The sequence below is a fragment of the Oculina patagonica genome, chromosome 12 (assembly GCF_052425735.1).
Source record: "Oculina patagonica isolate OP01 chromosome 12, crgOcupat, whole genome shotgun sequence".
NCBI lineage: Eukaryota > Metazoa > Cnidaria > Anthozoa > Scleractinia > Oculinidae > Oculina > Oculina patagonica.
The window spans coordinates 32,817,640-32,840,902 of NC_135769.1; the positions used below are offsets into that span (position 1 = coordinate 32,817,640).

General features: G+C 38.3%; 1 protein-coding gene and 1 long non-coding RNA gene across 2 annotated transcripts; one reads left to right on the top strand and one right to left on the bottom strand.

The window, feature by feature from the left end:
• The first annotated feature begins 1,939 nt into the window (after positions 1-1,939).
• On the top strand, positions 1,940-23,225 carry LOC144633637 (transient receptor potential cation channel subfamily A member 1 homolog). Its single transcript, XM_078492478.1, has 31 exons — positions 1,940-2,081; positions 2,661-2,868; positions 3,912-4,068; positions 4,782-4,966; positions 5,949-6,056; positions 6,194-6,302; positions 6,568-6,665; positions 8,448-8,495; positions 9,030-9,154; positions 9,420-9,468; positions 10,958-11,155; positions 11,842-11,925; positions 12,146-12,228; positions 12,458-12,619; positions 13,014-13,125; positions 13,531-13,700; positions 14,428-14,515; positions 14,638-14,697; positions 15,144-15,218; positions 15,404-15,474; positions 16,007-16,145; positions 16,586-16,684; positions 17,072-17,238; positions 17,917-17,977; positions 18,097-18,171; positions 18,664-18,717; positions 18,826-18,996; positions 19,551-19,619; positions 20,763-20,882; positions 21,278-21,396; positions 21,842-23,225. Exons 2-31 carry the CDS (start codon positions 2,662-2,664, stop codon positions 21,945-21,947), a joined length of 3,369 nt encoding a protein of 1,122 aa, XP_078348604.1. The 5' UTR covers positions 1,940-2,081; position 2,661; the 3' UTR covers positions 21,948-23,225.
• Positions 12,797-18,343, bottom strand: LOC144633638 (uncharacterized). The gene is made up of 3 exons (XR_013567080.1): positions 18,289-18,343; positions 13,485-13,645; positions 12,797-13,108 (listed from the first exon to the last, which is right to left on the bottom strand). It is a non-coding gene; the product is annotated as an uncharacterized LOC144633638 (long non-coding RNA).
• Positions 23,226-23,263: the final 38 nt, after the last annotated feature.

Sequence of the window (23,263 nt, forward strand, 5' to 3'; positions counted from 1 at the left end):
TATTTTCATATGCAACTGTTTCCTTTAATTTTCGTAACTACACAGAATCAATAAAAACAAAAGCACAAACTCATAACTGGTGTTGTAATGTGCAAACCGTCTTTCTTCTAAGGAAGAAGAACCGCTGTAACGGTTCCCAGCTTGGGAACAGGCCAGACACACCTGAGTCTAATTTAACAGTTTACATTTATTTTGCGTTATTTTCCTTATTGTTTTGTCTTGTCTGATACTTTCTCACATCGTGGGTGGCTCCTGCTAATATGTTCTGCAATTGGTATAGGATTTAATGTCGCCGAAACCAATTGTGAACTGAACTGAAATGAAATGAAATGAAATGAAAGACTTAATTAAAATGTCAATGTTATTTCGCTTAAAAAAACCCTGTTGGGGACACTAATGGAATTGTACGCATTTCAGGCATCCTACTGATGAACGGTTATGGCAATTAGATATTTTCAGGAGCGATATTATCTTAATGTCTGTCCCCTTAAAATATATTTTGCGAATCTGAATGTTGATGTTCATGTTGTAAACCGCAGGCAGGCGAGGATTTACATTTTTTTTCAAATTATTCCATTGCGTCACTCTATGTAAACAAGAAGCCATTTTCTATTTCTTTTGTAAAATCATAGTTAATAGAGGGAAGTGGTTAGGAAGCCCGGCAAAGTTCTTTGTTGTATGTTTTTGTTCGCTATTTTGGGGGTTGACCCTGCACAAAACCTGAGAAAATACAATAGGTGGTTACGTGTGTTCATGTAACTAACCAATAGAATCATAGCGATTACGTAATTCATGCATAGTGTATGAGCGCAAAAAAAAGATGTGCAGGGTCGTGGACCCTCCAACATAAATCTTGGCCTCTTTGTTTGCTCCTTTGATGTTTGCCGGGCTTTCTAACCATTTTCCTATATTAACTATGTAAAATAAAGCCAACAAAATGCAGTGATCGATCAGGTGTGTTTACGTAACCTCGTGTCACTCAAGAGACTACACAACCAATCACAGCATACGTCAAGTTCCTGTTCACGTAATCAACAACAAAGACCGAAAATCTTACTAATCCAGCCACCTCTGACAGGAATGTAAGACTGCCATTATGTAGGAGAACTATTAATTTGCAAAGATGACATTATGATGAAGGCAAAATAAATAAATGATAACCTGGGAATAAAATTAATTTCAATATTTGAAGAAGCTTAGCATCATGGAAAAATAAAGTTAATTAGGATGCAACTCCAATTTCACATCAAATTGAAATTTAGATATATATTCGATTTTGCGGAGGGAAGCAAAACTGGAGAATTGGGAGTGAAAAACCCTTGCTACATGGCGAAAAAATAACAATAAAGCTAACTCACTATGATGCAGGGGTCTAGTAAACCAAACTGAGCCACAGTATTGGAGTCCAGGGCTCTCCTGTTGTGCAATTTTAACAATAAGTGAATTTCGTGGGATTTTGAGATCACAGTAATCCTTTGTTAGTTCTCTTGTGTCGGACTTCTTAAAGATAGCGCTTGCACTGAATTAAATCAGTTGATATGATGAAAGCGATTACAGTGCTGTAAGATTCATGCATCTAACATAATTTAATAATAAAGAAATAGACTTGTGAAATTTTGCTAGATGTCTTGCTATCATGATGGTCCGTAAAACAAATCTTTAACTGAATCTGCACCTCATCACCAGGGATGGCAAATGTCTATTTTGCACGCAAAATTTTGTCATTAAAATTTTGTTCCAACAATCAAATATTATCTCCCAATATCTTTCAAACAGCAGGTGCTCTCTTAATTGCTTTTTCCCGAAAGTACAATGCGCAATTCTTATTGCTTACATCTTCGTTAATTTTGATTACTTGTAATTTTGTATTTGCCTAAACATAAAAGACCTGACAGTGCATAATTGTAATTTTACATGCACCACTTGCGAGGGGGGACAGTTTGCGTTCAAATTTTGACGGCAAGCAGACATATCTCTGTTACGGTTCTTTATTATGACTACCTTCATTCTCAAAGAAAAGATGTTAGTACTTTTTTAAAACGGAAGTAATTTAAAAATTTCATTGATTTAAAAAGGTAGGTGTTCACGGTAAATTTAAGTTAGTGTAGAAATTAAAATATTTTTCACTAGTATTTTAATTTTAATGATTTTTCTCAGCTAGAGTAGATTTTTAATCTTTGGAATCATGGATTAATTTTCAGGAGATGAATATTTCTCATCGAGTTTATAAATTGTGTTCAAAATAAACGTTAAAAGCTTTACAGCTATGAGATAAATCGATTTTAAAATGTATTGTTTTTTGAGGCTGAATAGGTTCGTTTGTGGTTTTTAAAATACGTACTTTAATTTTGAAGTGACTTTTGCTTTAGTCTACAATTATCATTAATTACAGCTCAGCAAAACAAAACAACTTTTCCAGTTGATCACAGAGACATTTTGTTCACATGTAATTTGCTTGTGTAGTACATTGATTTTTATAAAACATGTAATACCTGCTGGAAATGTTATTCAGGATTATTTCAGGGCGAGGTTTTAGCGCTTGTTTATATTGATTCCACCGGAGGTGAAGTGATCAAAAACAAGATGTAATCAGCTACTGAAGGCCTAAATCACGGAATCAGAATTTCTCATAGATGCAATTTTTTTCTTTGTTGACTGAGAATGGATCGCAGCACAACCGTCCTTCTTCGTGACTTGGAAGGCGATCAGAAACCACGCGTAGCAATTCAAGAACTGCCGTTGTCGATTTTTCGACAATTTTCAAGCAAGAGAAATGGAAATCGTCCGCGTTCCTCGACAAGTATTCTTCGACGAAGCATTTCAGATTCAGTTGAGAGAAATCTCTGCCACAGGGTTGGATTACATCAGGTATTTCTTACAATAACAACGATTTCATACGAGGAAACTTTTTTACACGATAAACAAAACACTTAAAATGAGCAAGATTGCCAGGGCAAGCGATCACGGCGATTAACAAAACTTTCGTTTGCAGACTTTTTCTTTGATTTTTTATTTATTGATTCTCATTTAAAGTTAAATTGTTGCTAGTTAATAATGATTTCAGCTGAAAGTTAACAGTCACACCACGTATTACAATAAAGGTTTTTTTTAAGTGTTAATTGTCCATCCATTCATAGTTCACGTAAATCATTTTCAAAAAGTTCATTAAGGCTCAATTTGTATGTCGCATTTTACATACATACATACATACATACTTTATTTAACGTGGAAAAAAGTACACACTTAGCTGTTAGCTAGTTTACAGGTGCTCCACGATTAAAAGTTTAGTATTTACAAAAGTATTTACATCAAAACAAAGGGTATAAAAGTATTACATCAGACTATTTTAAAATGGTTAAAAAAAAAAAAAAAAAAAAAAAAAAAAAAAGAAACAAACAAGTAGAATTAATTCAAGTCCCAGAAAAATCGCAACTTCCACACAAATAGCAAATTTGAACACTTTTCTTCAATAGTGTAATGTTACCCAGTCCGGTGAAGCGTAAATACCAATAAGCTCGAGATTTCTGTGGCGTGGATGTCATTATTTAACGCGACTCTTAAGTATTATATTAGGCGAAAGAAGATTCAGTTTCATCAACAGAACGCAAAACTCTCTGTGGCTTTTTTTAATAATTTTGATTAATACCGCTAAGGTGGAAGGAGAATAAAATCCTCTATTAGCAATAATTGTATATGTTGTAAAGAAATAAGTACGAGAAAGGAAAAAAAAAAAGTACGAGAAAAGTTATTAAAAAGTTATTTGGAAACATTTTGGAGTTCTCCCAACACGGAGGATTCGAACACATGACCTTCAACAATGGATATTGGAAATTTTTTTTTATTTCTTTCTAGATATGCTACCTTATACACTTTTTTGGTATCTTTCTTGATTATTTTGTTTTCTTTCACAGGCCTGTCGTGAAGGAATTGTTGATATAGTTCGTACTTTGCTACAAGGGCGTGCACCTACTATCAACACTTTAGACGAGGAAGGGTTCGTTCCACTCCACTACGCGGCTCGTTATGACCGCGCGAAGATTGTGGAGCTGCTCATAAATGCAGGCGCGGGTAAGCTGTAACAGATCAATCCTGTTATTCCTTCTTTTATGCACACTTGTGTTTCTACGAGACAACCGTAGGTAGAGGTTTCTTTTAGCAAGCTCAACTCAGCTGAATTAAGTACTGATTTCGTAGCTCCACGGAGATCCGTGCATTGTCTTTGCTTTCGCCGCGGTCAAACGTCGCAGGCAACTTTTCTTTCTATTTTGGCAAATTTCGTTTATATTGAAGTGTTAGTAAGCAAGGATAGACAAGATAGCTCCTGAGTGTAAACATATTACCATTGCCTTAGGTAAACGAGTGTTTTTACTTTTTGATTGTTCCGCATCTGAACCAAAGTGTTTTGACAAATGGCGCCGACAAGTCCGCTTAGGTCAATTTTCAAACAAGTTCCAAAAAACTTAGTAAATCCTCTGGATACTCGTTATGTATCTAACTTTGAACTGCGAAAATTAAAACCTAATCTTGAAGTACTTTTCTTGTTTTTTGCATATTTCTGTCGTTTGACCGCGGTTGAGTCTTTGCTTGGCTGTTACTTACGCGCGAAAATTCAAAATTGAGTAACGAAAGACTCGAAGGTCATCTGCTATAACCCCAAACTTGCTCGATTGTCCAATCACAATTAAAAATTTGGTAAATAGGCCTTGTATTAGCAGAAAACTTCTTAAAGCCCAGGAACTAAATTATTTTCTCGTTTGTAACATCAGCATCTTTTTTTTCAGATCTTAACATTTGTTCTGATGGTGATAATAAGTTCACTACACCGCTTCAAATTGCGGCAAGATTCAACAGTCCTGCCACAGCTCGCTTGCTGATATTAAATGGAGCAGATGTAGCAAAGCAGTCGAACTATGGTCAGCAGGCTCTACACTACGCTGCAAGAAGAGGAAACTTGAAAGTTGTTGAGGTGAGTCCCTACTCTGCGAGGAAGCTCTCTTTTAGAGGTAGGGGTGTTGGGGTGTGGGGGTGGGAGAAAGAGTGATTCCATACCCTGCGAGCAAGCTCTCTTTTAGAGGTAGGGGTGTTGGGGTGTGGAGGTGTGGGGGTGGGAGAAAGAGTGATTCCATACCCTGCGAGGAAGCTCTCTTTTAGAGGTAGGGGTGTTGGGGTGTGGGGGTGGGAGAAAGAGTGATTCCATACCCTGCGAGGAAGCTCTCTTTTAGAGGTAGGGGTGTTGGGGTGTGGGGGTGTGCGGGTGGGAGAAAGAGTGATTCCATACCCTGCGAGCAAGCTCTCTTAGAGGCAGAGATGTGGGGCTGTGGGTGTGTGAGAAAGGTTGAGTCCCTACTCTGCGAGTAAGCTCCCTTAGAGGTAGGAGTGGGTGGTACCAAACTCGACAAAAAAAAAAAAAAAAAAAAAAAAAAGGTCAGCTTCGAGCCAAAGTGGCGTATATTGCCGGAGCTTATCCCGGTTTCCTTAGCATTAAGCAGCTAGGAGTATTTCTACTCCCCCCTGGATGGGATGCTAGTCCATCGCAGGGAACCCCCCAGCATTATTTCGCCGGTACCCATTTATACACCTGGGTGGAGAGAGGCACTATGAGAGTAAAGTGTTTTGCCCAAGAACACAACACAGTGACCCCGGCCAGGGCTCGAACCCGGAACGCTCGCTCTGGAGTCCGGCGCGCTAACCATTAGGCCACTGCGCCAATGTATTATTATGATATTAAACCGACTATAAGTAATGTTTCTTGTTCGCTATTTAGTGGTCGCACAATGTTAAAACTGATACAAGCCATTTCGAAATACATTCGTGATTCCCTCATCAGGCATTAACGCATTCACCGTTTAGCGTCAGCATGCAAAATATTTTTAAAAAACTGTTCATCAGTGTTTTATTACCATGATTTTTTTCATATCCTATTGTCACTTTGGATTGTTTTATTTCAGGTTTTGCTAAAAGAAGGAAATGCAAAGGCTAATGCAACAGACAATGAGAATTCCACTCCGCTGCATGCTGCCTCTCAAGAAGGAAAGCTGAATGTAGTCGAGATTCTGGTGAGAATAGAAAAAGATATGACACAAATTCCAACTTATTGCTGTGCTTTAACTTGAACAAATAAATGCCCAAACGAATTGTTTTTCAATTTTTTATTCCGAACTAAATAGTAATGATTTAATTATGTTGTTTTTAGTTACAGTATGGTGCAGACCCCAGTATGAGTGATAATGATGGATACACCGCAGTACACCTGGCAGCTAAAGATGGACATGATGACGTGCTAGAGAAATTACTTTCCACAGGTGAACCGTGTTATTGTGTGACGTCACTGGGAAGCGTAAAATTGTTTCCTCATTCTGTACCAGTCTCTCTACGCTTGACTAGATGATTGAATCGCTTGTAGGTCCAAGTAAGCTAATACGAGGTTGAAATTAAAGTGTTGAGTCCAAATAAATCAGGAATAAATACTTTGCTCGAAAAAATCGCTTCGTCGAGTTCGACAGAAGCTTTCATTTACTATTTTGAATGATAAAAATTTCTGAAGATTGTCCTTTCCATTTTTTTCAGCCAGTCACGTCGGTGCGTCATGCTCCGCTCTTTTGAATAAGATGGACAACGATGCTAATTCGTGTCTTCATTTGGCAGTTAAACATGGCCACATTAAGGTTAAGTCTTTTTTTTTTATTAATAACACACAACAATACAATTACTTACAATACTACGCAGATTTAAACACAAACTACAAATTACCCTACTTTTCTTAACTACTCTATGTACAGTTACTTAGTTACTTAGTCAGCTACGGTGACAATCTTCTTCCTCTTTTTTGTTACTTACAATATAACTCCTTACACGTTAAGGAGAGATGAGATATTTTACCCTCTATTGGTTTCTGAGTTATCAACGGTGTTTTCAATTAGTTCTCTTTGTTGTGCAGCATTCACAAAGTCATGGAGGACAATAGGCTTATTATTTAATTTACAATTATAGATATAATAGCGCATAAGTAGTGTAAAGTAATTGAATTTGTTGGTCATACTTTTCTCATATAAGTTAGAGGTAATTCCAAATAAAAGTTGCTCTATTGTTGGAGAGATCTGTAAATTAAACGTTGTATTAAACCACAGAATGACTTTTTGTATGAATGATTTCGTAAAAGAGCAGTAAATAAAAGTGTGGTTGATTGAGTCCTTTTCCCCACAAAAGCAGCATCTATCGTCTGTTTTAATACCGTATTTGAATAGTTCTTTCTTTGTCACAACGATTCTATGAATCAATTTAAATTGAAATTCTTTTAGTTTCGTTTCCATGCAAAGTTTTCGTGTTAATTTAAATATCTTTGCCCAATGTTCATCATTTAAAGAAAGTGTTTCACTCCATCTTTTGGGACCGGTCGGACCTCCGGTGTGAATTTTATCAATGAAGAGATTGTAGAAATCTCTTGATTTGGCTTTATCAAGGTTGAAAGTGAAATTACTGTTAAAATGGAAGAGATGGTCGTTACTTGTGAAGAACTGTTTATTAAACGACTCTAGTTGTCTCGCTTTCAACCGTAACCGGTCAGGTATGGCACTGATAACCTGAAAATATTGAAGAAAGTTTGTGTTGCATGAAAATTTTTCTTTAAATTCTTGGAATGAAAGGTATCTACCATCCTCCTTCAACAAGTCTTTTATAGAAACAATTCCTTCCTCCATCCAGTTGCTGAGAAAGATTGTTTTCTGATCTACTTGAATTTCTTTATTATTGTATAATACTAAATCACTTGCTTGGTCGTAACCATAAAGCGTTTTTAATTCTTGAAAGAAATTGAGAATGTTCTTGTAAAAGGCTGGCAATTGAGGAAAGTGCTTTGTGTCATAGTTGCATTTTAAAAGAAAGTATAAGCCCCCTTGTTTTCTGAAATAGTGGTTTGGCACAGAACACCAGTTTGTATTTCCAGCGTTCAAGAGTCTGGGGATCCATGCTAGTCTCAAGGCTTTAAACATAAGATCTACATCTGTCATACGTAGCCCACCTTTCTCTAAATTTTGGTAGAGGACGGTTCGTTTTATTTTATCCTTCTTTTTTCTCCATATAAAATTGAACAATTTCTTTTTTTAGCGTCCCTGCAACTGTATCTGGGACTTCAATACTTGACGCGGAATAAATGATCTGTGAGATACCCAGCGTTTTGGTTTTTAATACTCTCCCAATTAGCGTGAGACTTCTAGCACTCCACATATCCAGTTTTGTTTGTAGCTTTCTTAATTTCAAGCTAAAGTTAAGGTCATCATTGCCTTTCTTGTAATGCGAGAAATGAATTCCTAGAATCTTCACAGGAGTATGCATCCACTTCATGTCCAAAAAAAAAAAGAAGAAGAAAAAAAAAAAGGTTAAGTCTGCTACTTGTTCACAAAGGCATGTGTAAGTGTTCACTGTTTAACTTACGAATTCGTCTCTTTTAGGCAGCCGAGGTTTGCATAAAATATGGCGCAGATACTTGTGCTTTACAGGTAAATCGATATTTGAAAATTTCCATGCTATAACATAACAAAAAAATCATATTTAAGAGTATATTGTTAGAGTACGTAGTTGAGTTATGCATGCACCTGAAGATATTGTAGTTCTGTTACTGAGCCATATACAGCCTTGCATGGTTCGAATCAATTCTGAAGTAGGCGTATGAAACGCATCACTCGTACCCCAAAAAATTACCGCTGCACTTGTGGATCCACTGTCGTTGGCTTTGGGCACTCCCGGCTTATATGTCAAAATTAATCTGCAGAATTTTTTTTCCATTTTTAGAATTTATCGACATGAAGTCTGGTAAAGATTAAATTTGGATAAACATTTCAGAATGAAAATGAGCGACAGAAATACACAAAAACGAAAACGTTGTGTGTTTCTGTCGCTCATTTTTATTCTGAAGTCTGGATAATAGTAAAAAATGCGGGAATTATGCCTAGGCAAAAGGCAGCTCAAGATTAGTCCTTGCATGTATGTGTGAATCACACTCAGCAATTCTTTCTTATTTCTTACCTGCACAGGATGACTTGTGTTCCCCTCTTCATGTTGCTTGTGTGAACAGTCATTATGACATGACCAAACTTCTTGTGTTGAATGGAGCTTGTGTTCACGATGAAGACGCTGATGGAATGACGCCAATCTTAAGGTTATTGATCCTATGAAACTCCTCGTTGTATAAACAAAGGTCTCAAGGCTTTGCAAGCCTTTGTTGGGGCGGGAGGAAGGTGCGGAGCGGCATCGACTGTTTGGCAATGTGTAAACATTTTTCTCATTTCTCAGTTGAACTTTCATCCATTTGTATTTACGCTTGACGAAAACCAAAAATAGATTAATGTAATGAAAATAATGCTTATATTTCTGATTAACGATTATGGCGGAGACATTTTAATTTTTGTTCTAATGCTTCACAGGGCTTCTTTGGCAGGAAATGTTGAGATAATTGAACTACTTCTATCACAGGTTAGTGATAAAACCATTTGTTTCTTTTATAATCAAAAGATCTTTCTATGAATATGACGTCATCTTATGGCGACAAGCTCACGCGAGAACTGTTAGAGTGTTTGTCGGCTAGCATCCTCGGAGACCCAGGGGCAGTTAGTGGGGGCGACGGGCAGCTTATCGGGACAACGGGATTTCGGGCGAAAGTTTACAACATAGAGCGTAACAGCCCCTGGGCACTTTGTCTTACCGAACCAGTTCCAGAAGCGTTTGAACTCCTTCCTCTTGATTGGCCACAAAAATATTTTTGTGGCCAATCAGCGAGGTTGACCAGAAGAACGACTCTGACGTCTTCTTACACGAAGTTGTTTTCCTCATAGACTCGACGTGGTTGTTAAGCCCGTCCATCGGATGATACTACGTGGGTCTCAGATAAAAAAGCAAAACAATATGTTATGGGAATATGTTAAATGTAGCATAGCGCAAGGAAACCAAAAGTTTTTAAAGCTATACGCGAGCACCTCTTGTTTATAAGTTTTGTTTTTGTTATTTAAATATCCAACAAATTAAACAAAAACCCTTTGTTTTAACTGTCAAGCTGGCAACAAAATAACAATAGGTGACGACAGCGATATCTTCGCTAACGCGTGGCCCGTGCAGTGAAGTACCCACACCGTGGCAAGTTCCAGAAGTCGGGCAACGACCGAGAAAAATAATAAGAATTGTTGTTTACTCGAATAACTATTAAAAAGCGCGCAACTAACAGTGTAGAACTGGCAGTCGTCTAAGGCTTATTTTTTTCTGAGACTCTCCATGTAATAGCATCCGATTGATGGGCAGAGCATCCACGACGAGTCTATGAGGAAAACAACTTCGTGTAAGAAGACATCAGAGTCTCCTGGCCGGTCCTCGTCGCTGATTGGCCACAAAAATATTTTTGTGGCCAATCAGGAGGAAGGAGTTCAAACGCTTCTGGAACTGGTTCGGTAAGACAAAGTGCCCAGGGGCTGTTACGCTCTATGTTGTAAACTTTCGCCCGAAAATCCCGTTGTCCCGATAAGCTGCACGTCGCCCCCACTAACTGCCCCTGGGTATCCGAGGATGGTCGGCTAGTTGCTATTGGACAAAAAGAAATAGAATCTCTTCAAACTCTTCAGGAGGATTAACTAGAAACTGAATTTGTTCCATAATTAGTTTTTTAGACTCGTCCACTTGATGATTAACTTTAAATTTCCCCATATTCAGCATATTCAAGTAGAAAGTAGTGACAGTAAAAACAATAATCAACTGAAGATATTGTCTTAATGTTGCAGGAAATCCGTTGAACTAAATTTTAAAAATTTGTATGGCAGCTTTAAGAAAAATTCTTCAAATCAATTTTCCAAGGGGAGATTTTTCCCTCATCTTTGATCCTAACTTCAGCTTCTAGTAAAAACTTCTTACTTCCCAAGTCGTTCTTACAACGTGTCTCTAATACGATTTCCTTTCTCCATTTATTTTTCATACCAAGGGTGCTGCAATTTCACCTCAAGCAGATTCCTGTGCGCCTTCACCATTAATGTGTGCTGTAAAAAGAGGTCATCACGGCGCGGTAAAGTTTCTATTACAACATGGATCACCGATTGATCTGAGAGACTTGAATCAGAGGACTTGTTTACACGTGGCTGTGTACAGCTCAGATGTGGACACGCTAAAAACAATTATTCAGGTAAGAAGCTTCAAACGATTTGACATGGCGCTAAAGCTAAAGTAACAAGAAGCTTGAAAGGCTTAAAATTGGGCGGTTAATGATCAACTATCCGCTTTGGCTTGAAAGGCAGGGTACAGTACAGCAAAAAAAAAAAAACACTGGAAAAGCGCGCAGTAAAAAATTCCATTCAAGTTCGTAGCAATACTTTACATTGCCATTTTTTGCTGAAGTCTTGAGAAGCGTGTTACAAACAAAACCTTAAATATATCCAACGCGTGCGCTGTGCAAACATTTATGAAAAAGATGAAATGTTCATCATGTTACGAGCGTGGAACAAAGAAAAAAATCTGAGTCTTCGGCGGGAATCGAACTTAGGACCTCCCAAAAACCAGGCGGGCGCTCTATCCACTGAGTCTCGGAGAAACTCATGGTGAGCAAGGCCATTTTACTTGGTTCATCTGTGACACGCGTCCTGCATACTGCTAGGATCGGCAGTGTCGAAGCGGACTGTATGGTGATAAATAAAGAAAGATGGTAAATTTAAAGCTCAGTTTTTTCCTTTGTCCCACGCCCGTGACATGATGAACATTACATCATTTATTCTCATTTCTTTCTATACCGAACTAAAAGCAAGAAGGGTCAAAAGGATATGTTCACCAGATATGCAGTTCATCGGCTAATATTGTGTATTATGCTGACTGTAGGCGGGAGGAGACTGCTTGTTGAACAGCAGGGACAAAAATGACAAGACGCCTCTACATTACGCGGCGACAAAAGGAAATTTACAGGTGAGCCGCTGTAACAACGCTGGTTGTTCTCTTTTTAGATATCCCATCAAATAATAGTTCATCAAGCGCGCATAAGTACCCCGGCCAAATTAAAGTTTTCGCGTCAGCTTGTAGCCATAGTGATGGGTTTCGTTTCTTAGCAACTTCTTTGACAATAAGGTAATTTAATTCTCAGAGTTCCAAGGTTTTTCATAACGTCAATGTCTTCTATCCAAAATAGATAATTCAAGAGCTATTGGTGGCTGGCGCAACATTGGATGTTAAAGATGAAGACGAGAGAATTCCGCTTCATTACGCAGTAGAGTAAGTGTAGAAAGAACAACTGTTTTCATTTATAGTTAGGCGTGGAGGAAAGAAAGCCATGTGACTATGGAGTGTCTCTCGCCTTTGGATAGGCTGTTGAAACTAAACTCGCGATCCGACACGCTAAAATTTAGGCAAACCCACACTCACTGATTTGAAGTTTTTCCTTTGTTTCTCCTTAATCTGCCATTGGTATTACATCCCTCTAACTCTTATTTATTTTAAACAGAAATGGCGACCTTCCCTGTGTTCGCGCGTTATTAGAGGCTTGCCCAGACTCCATTCACGCAACCGACTTTCGTCTTCAAAACTGTTTACATTTTGCTGCTGTTAAAGGCCTTATTTCTGTGGCCAAATATCTTGTAGATCAAGGAGCCGCTGTGGATAGCAGGTGAACATAAACTACTACACCAACAAGACAAAAACGTTGCAAACCAATATTTAAAATAGCTTTGCACGTACTTTATTAACTTGGTACCTACATAGTCTCATGAGGGTGGGTGGGGGGGGGGGGGGGGGGGGGGGGGCCCCCCCCCCCCCCCCCCCCCCTATTTGGAACCGGCATAGCTCTTTAATCAGTTGAAGCATAATTCTGAAACTAATAGAAAAACTGATTGCCACCGATTTAGTTTCGAATCGACGCTGCCCTTGCTCAGCTTTATACCACCATTAAACTTCCTTGACTTATCAATGATATTATTTGAACATGATGAAATTCTTTAATCTCATCACCTAACGGAGTAGCAAAGTTGTTAATTTATGATTTGTTAATTTATTTTTCTTAGGGATGATGAGCGCTTGACTCCACTGATCCAGGCATCGTTTTGTGGCTGTAAATTAACCGCTGGTCTGTTGCTTGACCAAGGAGCTAAAATCGATGCTACGGACAAAAACGGGGTATGATAATTAGGCTTCAGGGCTTCAGGGCTCCAGTCCCTCCAAAAAGCAGGGCTTTGGGCTTATGTAGGTCACGGCGTTTTCGGAGCTTCACACTCTTACAGAAAATAATGTTAGAGCTCCGAGCAGTAAAACGATGGGAGCTTTAAGCTCCACAGGTCCCCCTCCCCCGCCTAAAAAAAAAACTGATATGTAGTTTTCGTGAGTTGGTTTTGGCTTTGAATCTCACTGGCTGAAAGTTCAAAATCATTGCCCTTAGATTAACTACGACAACATGCATTTTTTAAATTAAGGAAATAACATAACACTTGAAAGTTATTCCGCAAAATCTCTTTATGATGCAGAGGTTTTTGACGAACCTTTTGTGACCGCCATTTGGATGTTTTTTTTTCCTTTTTCCGACAGTGCACTGCTCTAATTGCTGCGGCGTCGAAAGGTAAGGTGGGAGTTTTGCGGCTGTTACTTGATAGAGGAGCGGACCTGCGGCTTGTCACAACAGAAGGAAAAAACTGCCTGGAAACTGCAATAGAAAATGGACACCATGATGTTTGCATGGAGTTTATCAAACACGACAGGTGATTTATAAAGTGTTATTATATGGATAGAACTTGTTAAGATGTAATGCACCGGGTCTTTGTTGTACTAACATTGGTGATATACTCTCAGGACGGCCCTCGCGCACTGTTAACAAGACGCTATTCAAGCGTGTATTTTGTTCGTCATCATCATCATCATCATCATCATCATCATCATCATCATCATCATCATCATCATCATCATCATTAGTAGGTAGGTAGGTAGGTAGGTAGGTGGGTAGCTAGGTTGGTGGTAGGTAGGTAGGTGGGTGGTAGGCAGGTAGGTGGGTAGCTAGGTAGGTGGTAGGTAGGTAGCTAGTTAGGTGGAAGATTAGATGGTAGGTGGTACCGTAGGTAAGTAGGTAGGCAGGTAGTTGGGTAGTAGGTACGTGGGTAGGAAAGTAGGTAGGTAGGTAGATAGGTAGGTAGGTAGGTAGGTAGGTGGGTAGGTGGAAAATGGTAGGTGGTAGGTAAGTAGGTACAGTGGAACCGTGGCTCGATATAACGAAGGGCCAAGGGACTGGCAAAATGTGTTCGCTATATCGAGGTTTCGTTATATCGAGGTTCTTTTTCATATATTTTGCTATAACTGGGACAAAAAATATCGTTCGTTATATCGAGGACTTCGTTATACAGAGGTTCGTCAAATCGAGGTTCCACTGTATTTTGGTAGGTAGGTAGGTAGACATTATTCTATTATGGCGTTAAATTGTTTGCACCCCGGCAGGTGGAATGAAGCGTTTCCGAGGTGTAGCAAGGAGACCACTTTTATTCCAATGGAACGTCTGATTGAAACTTTTCCACTCGTAGCAAAGGTAAGAAAGGTGAAAATACAAAAATGTTACAAATTTAACCTGAAATATTAACTCGTGTTAAGAGTTTCGGTTATCATATTGAATTGATTGTAAAACATCTAAGTGGTGCTTAATAATTTCAGGTGGTGATGGATAAATGCATTCAAACCTCCCCGCATCTGAGCTCAGACGAGAATTACACGGTAGGAATAATGCACGCAAAAATCTTTAAAAGGGACCAATAGTATTGTTTTTATAGACTTTAGATACCTTAATCGTTTTGGTCTATTTTAAATTCCTTGATTTTGCAAACGACGACAATAAAAGTAGACTCGATATGTTTTGTACAACACTGTCCAGATTGATGTCCGTTTTCTTATCGTTTTTATTGTCAGGGTGCAAGACTCTGTAATACAAAGTCTTTTTTACAATACGAGATTGTCTGGGTTTGGTATTAACAATTTTATGTCTCGATTAATCAACAATAAAAACACAGACCAATATTTGTTAAGTTAAGTACTTGCCTTGGTTCTCGGTTCTAGAACTAATTATACTAATTGAATCTCTTGGCTAGTGTGATAGCATGAAAAAAGAATCAGGACAGCATTAACTATTTCAGTTGTTTATGGCATGTCATTTGTCCTTTTAGGTAACGTACGATTTCAAATACGTGAATCCTGACCCCTCCCTCCGCAGTGACGGACGTGTCTTCTTCGCACCAAAGGTAATATCAACAAAAACAACAACAACAAGAGCAGCAATAAAAATAGCTTTATAAATGGTTTGGTAATAGCACTGCAAAGTTTGGAACTTCCAAGTAAATAGGAACTAATTAAAGATAAGCTGATTAAATTTCTTTTATGCAAATGTTTATTTTTCTTATTAAAGTAGTGGTGAATTTATTTACAGACCATGCTAGACTATGGACGAGAAGAGTTGATTTTTCATCCCCTTACTATGGAGCTCATGCGATGCGAATGGTAAGCTGCTTAGTTCCTTGCTACCGGGGGGGGGAAGGGGGGGGGGGAAGGGAAAATTGCCTGTCAATTTACAGTAAAATCCCGATTTTTCGATCCCTCGCTTTCTCTAACCTATTGATAACTCGAACCAAAAGTCGCTGGTTGTTTATAATTCCGAAAATTATATTGTCGGAACAATTAATTAAAAAATCCCGGGCTATTTTTAACTAAACGGTTGTATATTGCTTGCCCTAAAGACTCGAAAAAGACTTCCTTAAAATGCCGAATGTAATATAGTGGGGGAGGTAGGGGAGAAGTCCAGGGGACTAACTCCCGCTACTTGCCCCCTCTTGAGCAAGGAAAGGTCCACTTTACTCTGGGTCTCTTTTTGAGCGCCTCTGGACCGGCGTTCGGATGGGTGTGGGTGGGGGATGCTCATCGTCTCTTTTAGTGGTGGAGATGGCGGATTTTGGTACCACTTAAAGGTGTTCAGGACTGAATGCCAATCTGAATTAGACTTTTCTTATTGTTATTTCATTTCTCTATTTTTCAGGCAGCGTATTGGTGTGAGGTTCTTCTACATATCTGCCTTGATTTACATGTTTTACCTAGCCAACTTGACTTTGTACATGTTGTGCGTTCAAGACCTCTACTTGCTCAATCCCACTAGACCAGCCATTCCGGTCAGACAGGTATGACAACTCCGGTCGACGCAAAGCTGAATTTAAATGGTTTTAATAATGGCTGATATTGTAGGATTAAAGCTGACGCGGCAATTTTCAGCTTAACCATGCATACAATTGCAAGTGTAGAGAATTTGTACATCATCAAATAACGCAAATTTGACATCACTTCATTGTTTTCCTGCGCGGATTTTCGTCAACATACAAAAGTATTATAAATGTTCACCCTTGTTATCGAGGGACAAACGTAAACCAATGCCAAAAAATGATAAGTATTCGAAATCGTCGTTCACGAACAGGGTTTTGGTTTATGCAAACCAATGGTATTTGTTGACCAATTATTAACCAAATATCAGATAAGATACCTTTTCAAAATTTTCCTTTTTAATTTTTTTTTCCACCCTTTTATTTTTATTTTTCCCTTTTTGGCCTTTTACTGTGTTTTTCAGGGAGTATGCATAACTGCTGACGTAGGAATCTGGGAAATATTTATAACCGTCACGACTGCAGCGTATCTGCTAGTTGAAGTTCATCAAGCCTTCTCTGAAGTGAGTTGTCTCTAATTACGTTGGTATAATTCCGAAGGAAAGTATTTAGTTCTGTTTTCAAAAGATATAAACCTTTTTAGAGACGGAGTTGAGGAAAACAAAGAGCCTTGAGTAAGAAATCACTTTTCTTTCTGTCGAGGCAAATTGAGGACGCCATTCTAAGGTAGACGGTTCCTTGACCAGCTGCCAGTCAGATGTGCCTTTATACACTCGTGTACGTCCTTATGTAACCATGGCAATTATTTGAGTAACCTTTCCGTCTGTACAAAGAAAGTTCATCACCGCATCATCATCAATTCTCTTCACGCCAGTAGGCGCATAAGGCCATTACAAAGAAAGTTGGTTTAACACAAACAAATGTTTTGATTTGTCCTGTTTGTCCTACAGAAATGGCGATATATTGAAACAAGTAACGTGGTGGAAGTGTGTACATTTTCCATGGCACTTATTTCCTCATTGTCTGAAAAACTGGGCCTGGATTCGTCTAATAAATATATTTTTCTTGTAATGTCTGTGCTGTTTGGCTATCTCACCCTTCTACTGTATTTACAAAGGTTGGTTGGTTTCATTACTTTCATTTTTTTAAGCGATGACGGCATCGCTAAATTTCATCGGGCGTGTAGACGAGTCGGTTGCGCGCGATCGACCGATCAATGAAACCAAATAGGAGTGTGAACTAACTACAGGAATAAATGTTACGGGAACAGAAATCAAGTTAAACACGAACTCAACACGAATTGGACGCGTAATAATATATAGAACAAAAGCAAAATACTCCCGGTCTGAGTTAGAAAGGATTAATACAAAGAATTTTAGCTACTTTGATTTACGTTAACTTTTTGACAAATTTCCTGAAAATTTTTAAAGACCCCCGTTGTGAAACGTCATCGCTTCTGCATGCATTGCGTGTCGTTTAAAATTCTATAAAAGATATTTTTTGTTCATGTGTTGTTTTTGCATTTGATACGTGCCCTAATGAGTTTAATTTAAAAGTGCGTGCAGCCTGCGGCTTAACCAATCAGAGCAAACATGCTTTTTTTCAACCAATCAGAAGCAAGTGAAACTTAGTTTTCGCACGTTTCCCCGCCCTTTTCTGTCTGGTTCCTCACGTAATTTACTTTTGCAGTGATTGGTTAGTTGTGATAACTGATGGTTTGTTAACAACTTTCGTTAGGAAACGTAACCGATGTTGCGAGGAGACCTTAAACTTTTACCATTGTTTCTTCTTGCAGTGTTTTTGAAAATGGAATTCACGTCACAATGCTTTTTGTTGTGCTGAAGACATTAGGAAAGGTTTGTATAACGAGTAGCAAGAACATTTGATGAGTATGTACCTTAGTGACGTCAATGACTACGGTTAACTTCTTGGAGTTAACAATTTTTTTGTTCCGATGTTTTTATCGTATTTTCAGGTAGCAATAATGTTCTGCATTTTAATCTTCGCTTTTGCTTTGGTGTTCCAAATGCTTCTCTCAAAGAAAGCAAATGTAAGTAAAACGTGAAAGTCTTTTGTTACTGTAAAAATCAAAATTCAAATCATCATTTTATTATGCTATTTTTAAATAGCATATTTTTAAATAGCATAATACTTAAAAGGAACTCACCTCGTACAGCGGATAAAGAGTCTGTGCCAAATTAATCACCGTCTAGTGGTTTAAGTTCCCTAATTGTTTATCCTCCTTCTCTTTTCCCCCCCTTTTTTTTTTTTTTTTTCTTTCTTATCCTACAAAACAGGCGTTTATTAAAGAGGAGTTAAGGTAAATTGGATACCCTAGCTTACCCTGGTGTTTTTTTGCCTCGCCGAAATCCCTTTGTTCCTTTTGGACTGCTACAATCACACGACGATATGTTTCCCTAGTCACGGCACAAGGCCTAGCCTACAGTGCAAGCTATCAAAAGCTCTATAATTTTCTTTACATTTGGTGTGAGCCAGTTTTGTCAGATCATGTTCAGCTCCTTTCTTTTTCGTTATCGCACAGGCAATAGCCTTCAACATGATGATAAACGGTACAATATTGGAGGAAATTGAAAAGGTAATACAGTTGGAGTAGAAAATTAAATAAACCTAAATCGAAAATCTTTTTTCTGTAAACAGGAAAAATTTTCTTCTTACAATTTGTTGTTTGTTGTTTGTCTACTAGGATCCATTTGGAAGTTTGGAATTGTCAATAATGAAGGTGGTTGCCATGACGATTGGTGAAATTGAGTACACACGTTTTTTTACTGATCAACAACTGTTCTCCCCGGTTTTGAGCCGGTTGGTGTTTTTGACTTTCTGCATCATGATGCCGATTGTCTTAATGAATTTGACGGTTGGTACTGATTTTGTTTGTTCTTTTTTTCTTTTTCTGTTGTTCGTTCTTGTTATCCTTAAAACTGGATTTCAATGCTGACAGCTTATAATGTTAAGCAGCAAAGACGTCCCTCCCCCTGTACGTATATCAAGCACATCTAAACAACAAACGTTTCTCCGCCTTTGCCGCCATTCACGTACATTGCTGCGCTTGCTACCAGTTAATGTTTTCCCGCGCTTTTCACCAGCTACGTGTTTTCCCGCGCTTGTGTCGCTTCTATTCTTCCCCCCGTTTTACGTTATGTTTTCCCGCGCTTTCCGCCAGTTACCTGTTTTTCCTCTCTCGCCTCGAAGTATTTTACATGACTCCTAAGACTCCTAATGATTACGGTAGATTTGTTGTAATATTAAAGTGTTGAAAGTTTTTTTTTTTTCATTGCCTCAGTTGCTAATTTACTGATATTGTAAGGAAATGTTATACGTTGAATATTCCTGATAATTAAACGTTAAAACGATAGCAGGAAAGGCGCATTTTGCCAAACATTTACCTTGTTTTATATTTTGTCGCTCTAGATTGGTCTCGCTGTTGGTGACATCGATTCAATTCAGCAGAATGCAGAATACAAGCGTTTGTCTGTGAAGGTGAAAGAGATATTTTGTGCCTTTTTTAGTGCAAGGCAGTCTGAAAAGTGGGTGTAAATTAATCGAACACAAAAAATACTTCCCCGGAGGATTGGTACTTATCTGACGGGAATTGAAGTTAGCTTAGCAGGCGGTTCTGATCAACGGAGCAATACCATTGACACTCAGGCCATGACCGCGCTTTAGATTTATCATTGTGCATTAGAGCAGTTTTCAATTGAGTGTAGTACCGTAATGATTCGATTTAGCGCCCTCCTTCCAATAAGCGCCCCCTTACGAATAAACGCCCCCCTTCGAATGTGTTTTTGTAAATAAGCGCCCCTATTCCAATAAGCGCCCCCATTCTTATTAGCGACCCCGTTCTTATAAGCACCCCTATTCTAATAAGTCCCCCTATTGTGGAAATCTGAGCATACTGAAGTCATTGACGTCAACTAGATAAACTCCTGACCGTTCGCCGTACAGTTCATGTATATATTTACTGCTAAAATGAACAATTATTTTAAAAGTAACTGAACTTTAAACAATTTCTAACTGTTACAGTTTCTGTTATTGTTAGATACATTTGGTTGTTTCTCAAGAAATTAAATAAGCGCCCTGTCCCGAATAAGCGCCCTGTCTCGAATAAGCGCCCTCCCTCGAGGTGCCAAAAGTAAATAAGCGCCCCGGGCGGGGGGGGCACACAGTGGCCAAGGAGAGAGACAGGGGTGAGCGCGCACCAGAGAGTAAAGCTAAATCGAATCATTACGGTAAAACCAAAACCAAAGTTATTACCTTTGCCAATCATAAAGGACAAAACTCGAAGCAAATACATGTCGCAGGCACGAAGCGCGGGAAAACGTGCGTGAGCGAGTCACGATTGGTTTTGGTTTTACTTTTGAATGGCTAAGAAGGCGGCGCGAGATTTTTAAACCAATCAATAAGCGTAGTGATGTAAAACCATGCAAAGCAAACGCAAATTACTTACGACACTCAAGTGAAAACCGCTCTAAAACTCTCTCTCTTTTGTATTTAAAGACATAAAAAGCAGTTATTGCAAGAAGTTACAGTCTAGTGGAGATATTTGACAGCATGTTTGAGGCTTCTCGCTAGCTAAGACTATTCAGTATCTTTTTTTAAAACGTTTGTTGTTATTCCTAACAGATCGAAGTCATCCACGAATTCAAAGAAAAGTTACCATTGTGGTTTCTTCATCGCTTACATCAGTGTAAGTCCGTTAGAACACCGAACATGAAGGCAAAAACTGTATTCCAAAAGATCAAGGTTAGTTGAGTAAAAAAAAAACCCTCTGGGTTTGGTTAAGTTCTCAAAGACCCTTGATACAATATGGAGAAATCAAGCTCTAGCGGGCACTTTACTTCGAAAGATCCGCAAAATCGTAATAAGCCCACCATGACTGGAAGAAAACAAACATGTAGCTGCTAGCAAGCGCGCCGGGAAAATCGCAATTGGTTGTGGAACTGCAGCAAGCTGATTGCCTGAAAAACGAACATTTTGATCCGATGGCTATAGGAAGCTTGCAAAATTCTTTCTTTCCTTGCCTGTTTCTTTAAGCGAAAAAGGCGGTAAAGCAAAGCAAAAACGCATGCAAAGGTTAACATATGATTATTCAAAATATCGGTAGAATGATTGTTTTGTGCTATTTGTGTACGTTTTAGGGCCTTGGAAACAAGTTGGTCAACAGCAAAACAAAATACACAGGTGAAGATGCGGAGGGAAACCTAGCTGATCAACTGTCAAATATTCTTACCTCAAAAATGAAGGAGCAAGATTGCAGGTACAAGAAGATTTGGTTAAACACATCCAAGAAATAGGACAAATGAAACTAGTGCTAATTGCTTCATTTTTATATTGAATGTTTTTTTTTGTTAAAAATATAAATTACTCATGCTCAGAGGAATTGTAATTGTGAACCGCAGTATTTCCCCTCCACGAAAACGTGTTATCTTGCTTACAGTTTGAATAACGTTTTAGCAAATCAAATGTACGTACAAAATTTCAGATTTGGTTGCTGAAATTTTTCGACTTGGTCAATCAATAAACAAAACAGAACTTACTGATTTCCTTAACGACCAGTTATGAGGTACTTCAGTTGTCAAAATATTACAAATTAAGCCAAAGTATTGCTTATTTTGCTACAGTCTGACAAAATTTATTATTGAAATGTTGCAATCGATGTAGAAGTAACGTAATTCATTTTCATTTAATTCGTTTTTCATTAGAATTATTTCCCTAAGCAGCGAGATGAAGGAACAACGAATACTGCTGGAGAAGCTGTACCAAATCATGTCAAAGAATGACGCCACAAGAACTTTGAGCGATGATTAGAATTAAAACAAGATCGAATTGAAAGAAACGATCACTTTGAAAGTGGCAGCTCTTGAATGTAGCAGAATCCAAGTGCGAAGGCAGAAGAGACGATAGCAAGCACATTCCCAGCAGCACAACTTTGCTACTTCTTTTCTAGAAAGGACCGAAGTTTAGATAAAACACAATAGATAGTAAATATGTTATGACAAACACAAACATAGTTAGAAAGAAAAACATAGTCAGAAAGAAAAAGAGCAATTAATTCATATACACTGAATAAAGAATTGAAAATTATTTAGCGAGTTTAGCAGAACATGAAAAATAGAAATTACATTATTTAAGCTGAGACACATATAGTCTTACTGATAGTCATTTAGAATTATTTTATTTTAACAATTTTGAGATTTTACACGAAAAGGTATTGATTTTTTAAGGAGTTTGGTATGTGATTATATAGAAAATGTTTTAGAAAGCAATTCATTGCATCGACGGCGATTATACCAAGTCAGTTTCATATTGAATTTCCCTAATGAGACCATGCACAAAGGCCGTTTTTTGCCTTATTATCATATTATACAGATTATCATATTATCATATTGTATCGATAATACGTCCCCTCCCTAATGCAGTGGGTGCTAAACAGTTTACTTGCCGTGATACTGACCTCAGTCAGGACTGATTGAGAAAATTCGTTGTTCCTTGCAAGTTCTTTTTTTATATAGTATACCATGTAAGCTTAAGTCTACTTATTTTCTTCGTTCGCCGGATCAGCAAACACAAATCTCCACTGAACAGTTCTTGTTACGTTATGATATGAATCTTTTACAGAATACTTGAAACCACGTTCTTTAGTCCATGAACTTCGTGTCATTCGCAACAGGTTACCTGCAAACATGCTTATCCCCTCGAGCCACGAATGCCTTTTCACTGAACAAGAGCCCACGTTTCTCGACGTTTTCATCTTTGTTGCATTGAATGGCATTACTTTCCACTTTGCGCACTCACTACACGCGCATGAATCTTGCATTGCAGAAGAGATTTTACGAGCCATTAAACAGCCAGCCATGTCAGCAATATCTAATGATCTACCACTTGTTACGTCAGATATAATTACACGAGTTCTCGCGCGAAAATTAGGTCTAGACTTCTGCGCACGCGCTTGACAGCATTCTTTTAAAAGTTATCATGCACCTATACCTATTTGAGAATGCTCTGGTTAAGAAACATAAGTGTATAACAAATATAAGTAAAATAAATGTAAATATGAAAAATGTCAGCAAAATTGTTACTTAGTTTATTTTTTTCGGTCCAACATGATAACGGGCTACCTTGTA

What these genes read in the sequence shown, in the direction of transcription:
- LOC144633637 (XM_078492478.1), top strand. Translation starts at nt 2,662, where the DNA reads ATGGATCGCAGCACAACCGTCCTTCTTCGTGACTTGGAAGGCGATCAG. An exon ending in AGAGAAATTACTTTCCACAG is followed by an intron (nt 6,303 to 6,567) that starts GTGAACCGTGTT and finishes CATTTTTTTCAG; the next exon opens with CCAGTCACGTCGGTGCGTCA. An exon ending in CCGCTTCATTACGCAGTAGA is followed by an intron (nt 12,229 to 12,457) that starts GTAAGTGTAGAA and finishes TATTTTAAACAG; the next exon opens with AAATGGCGACCTTCCCTGTG.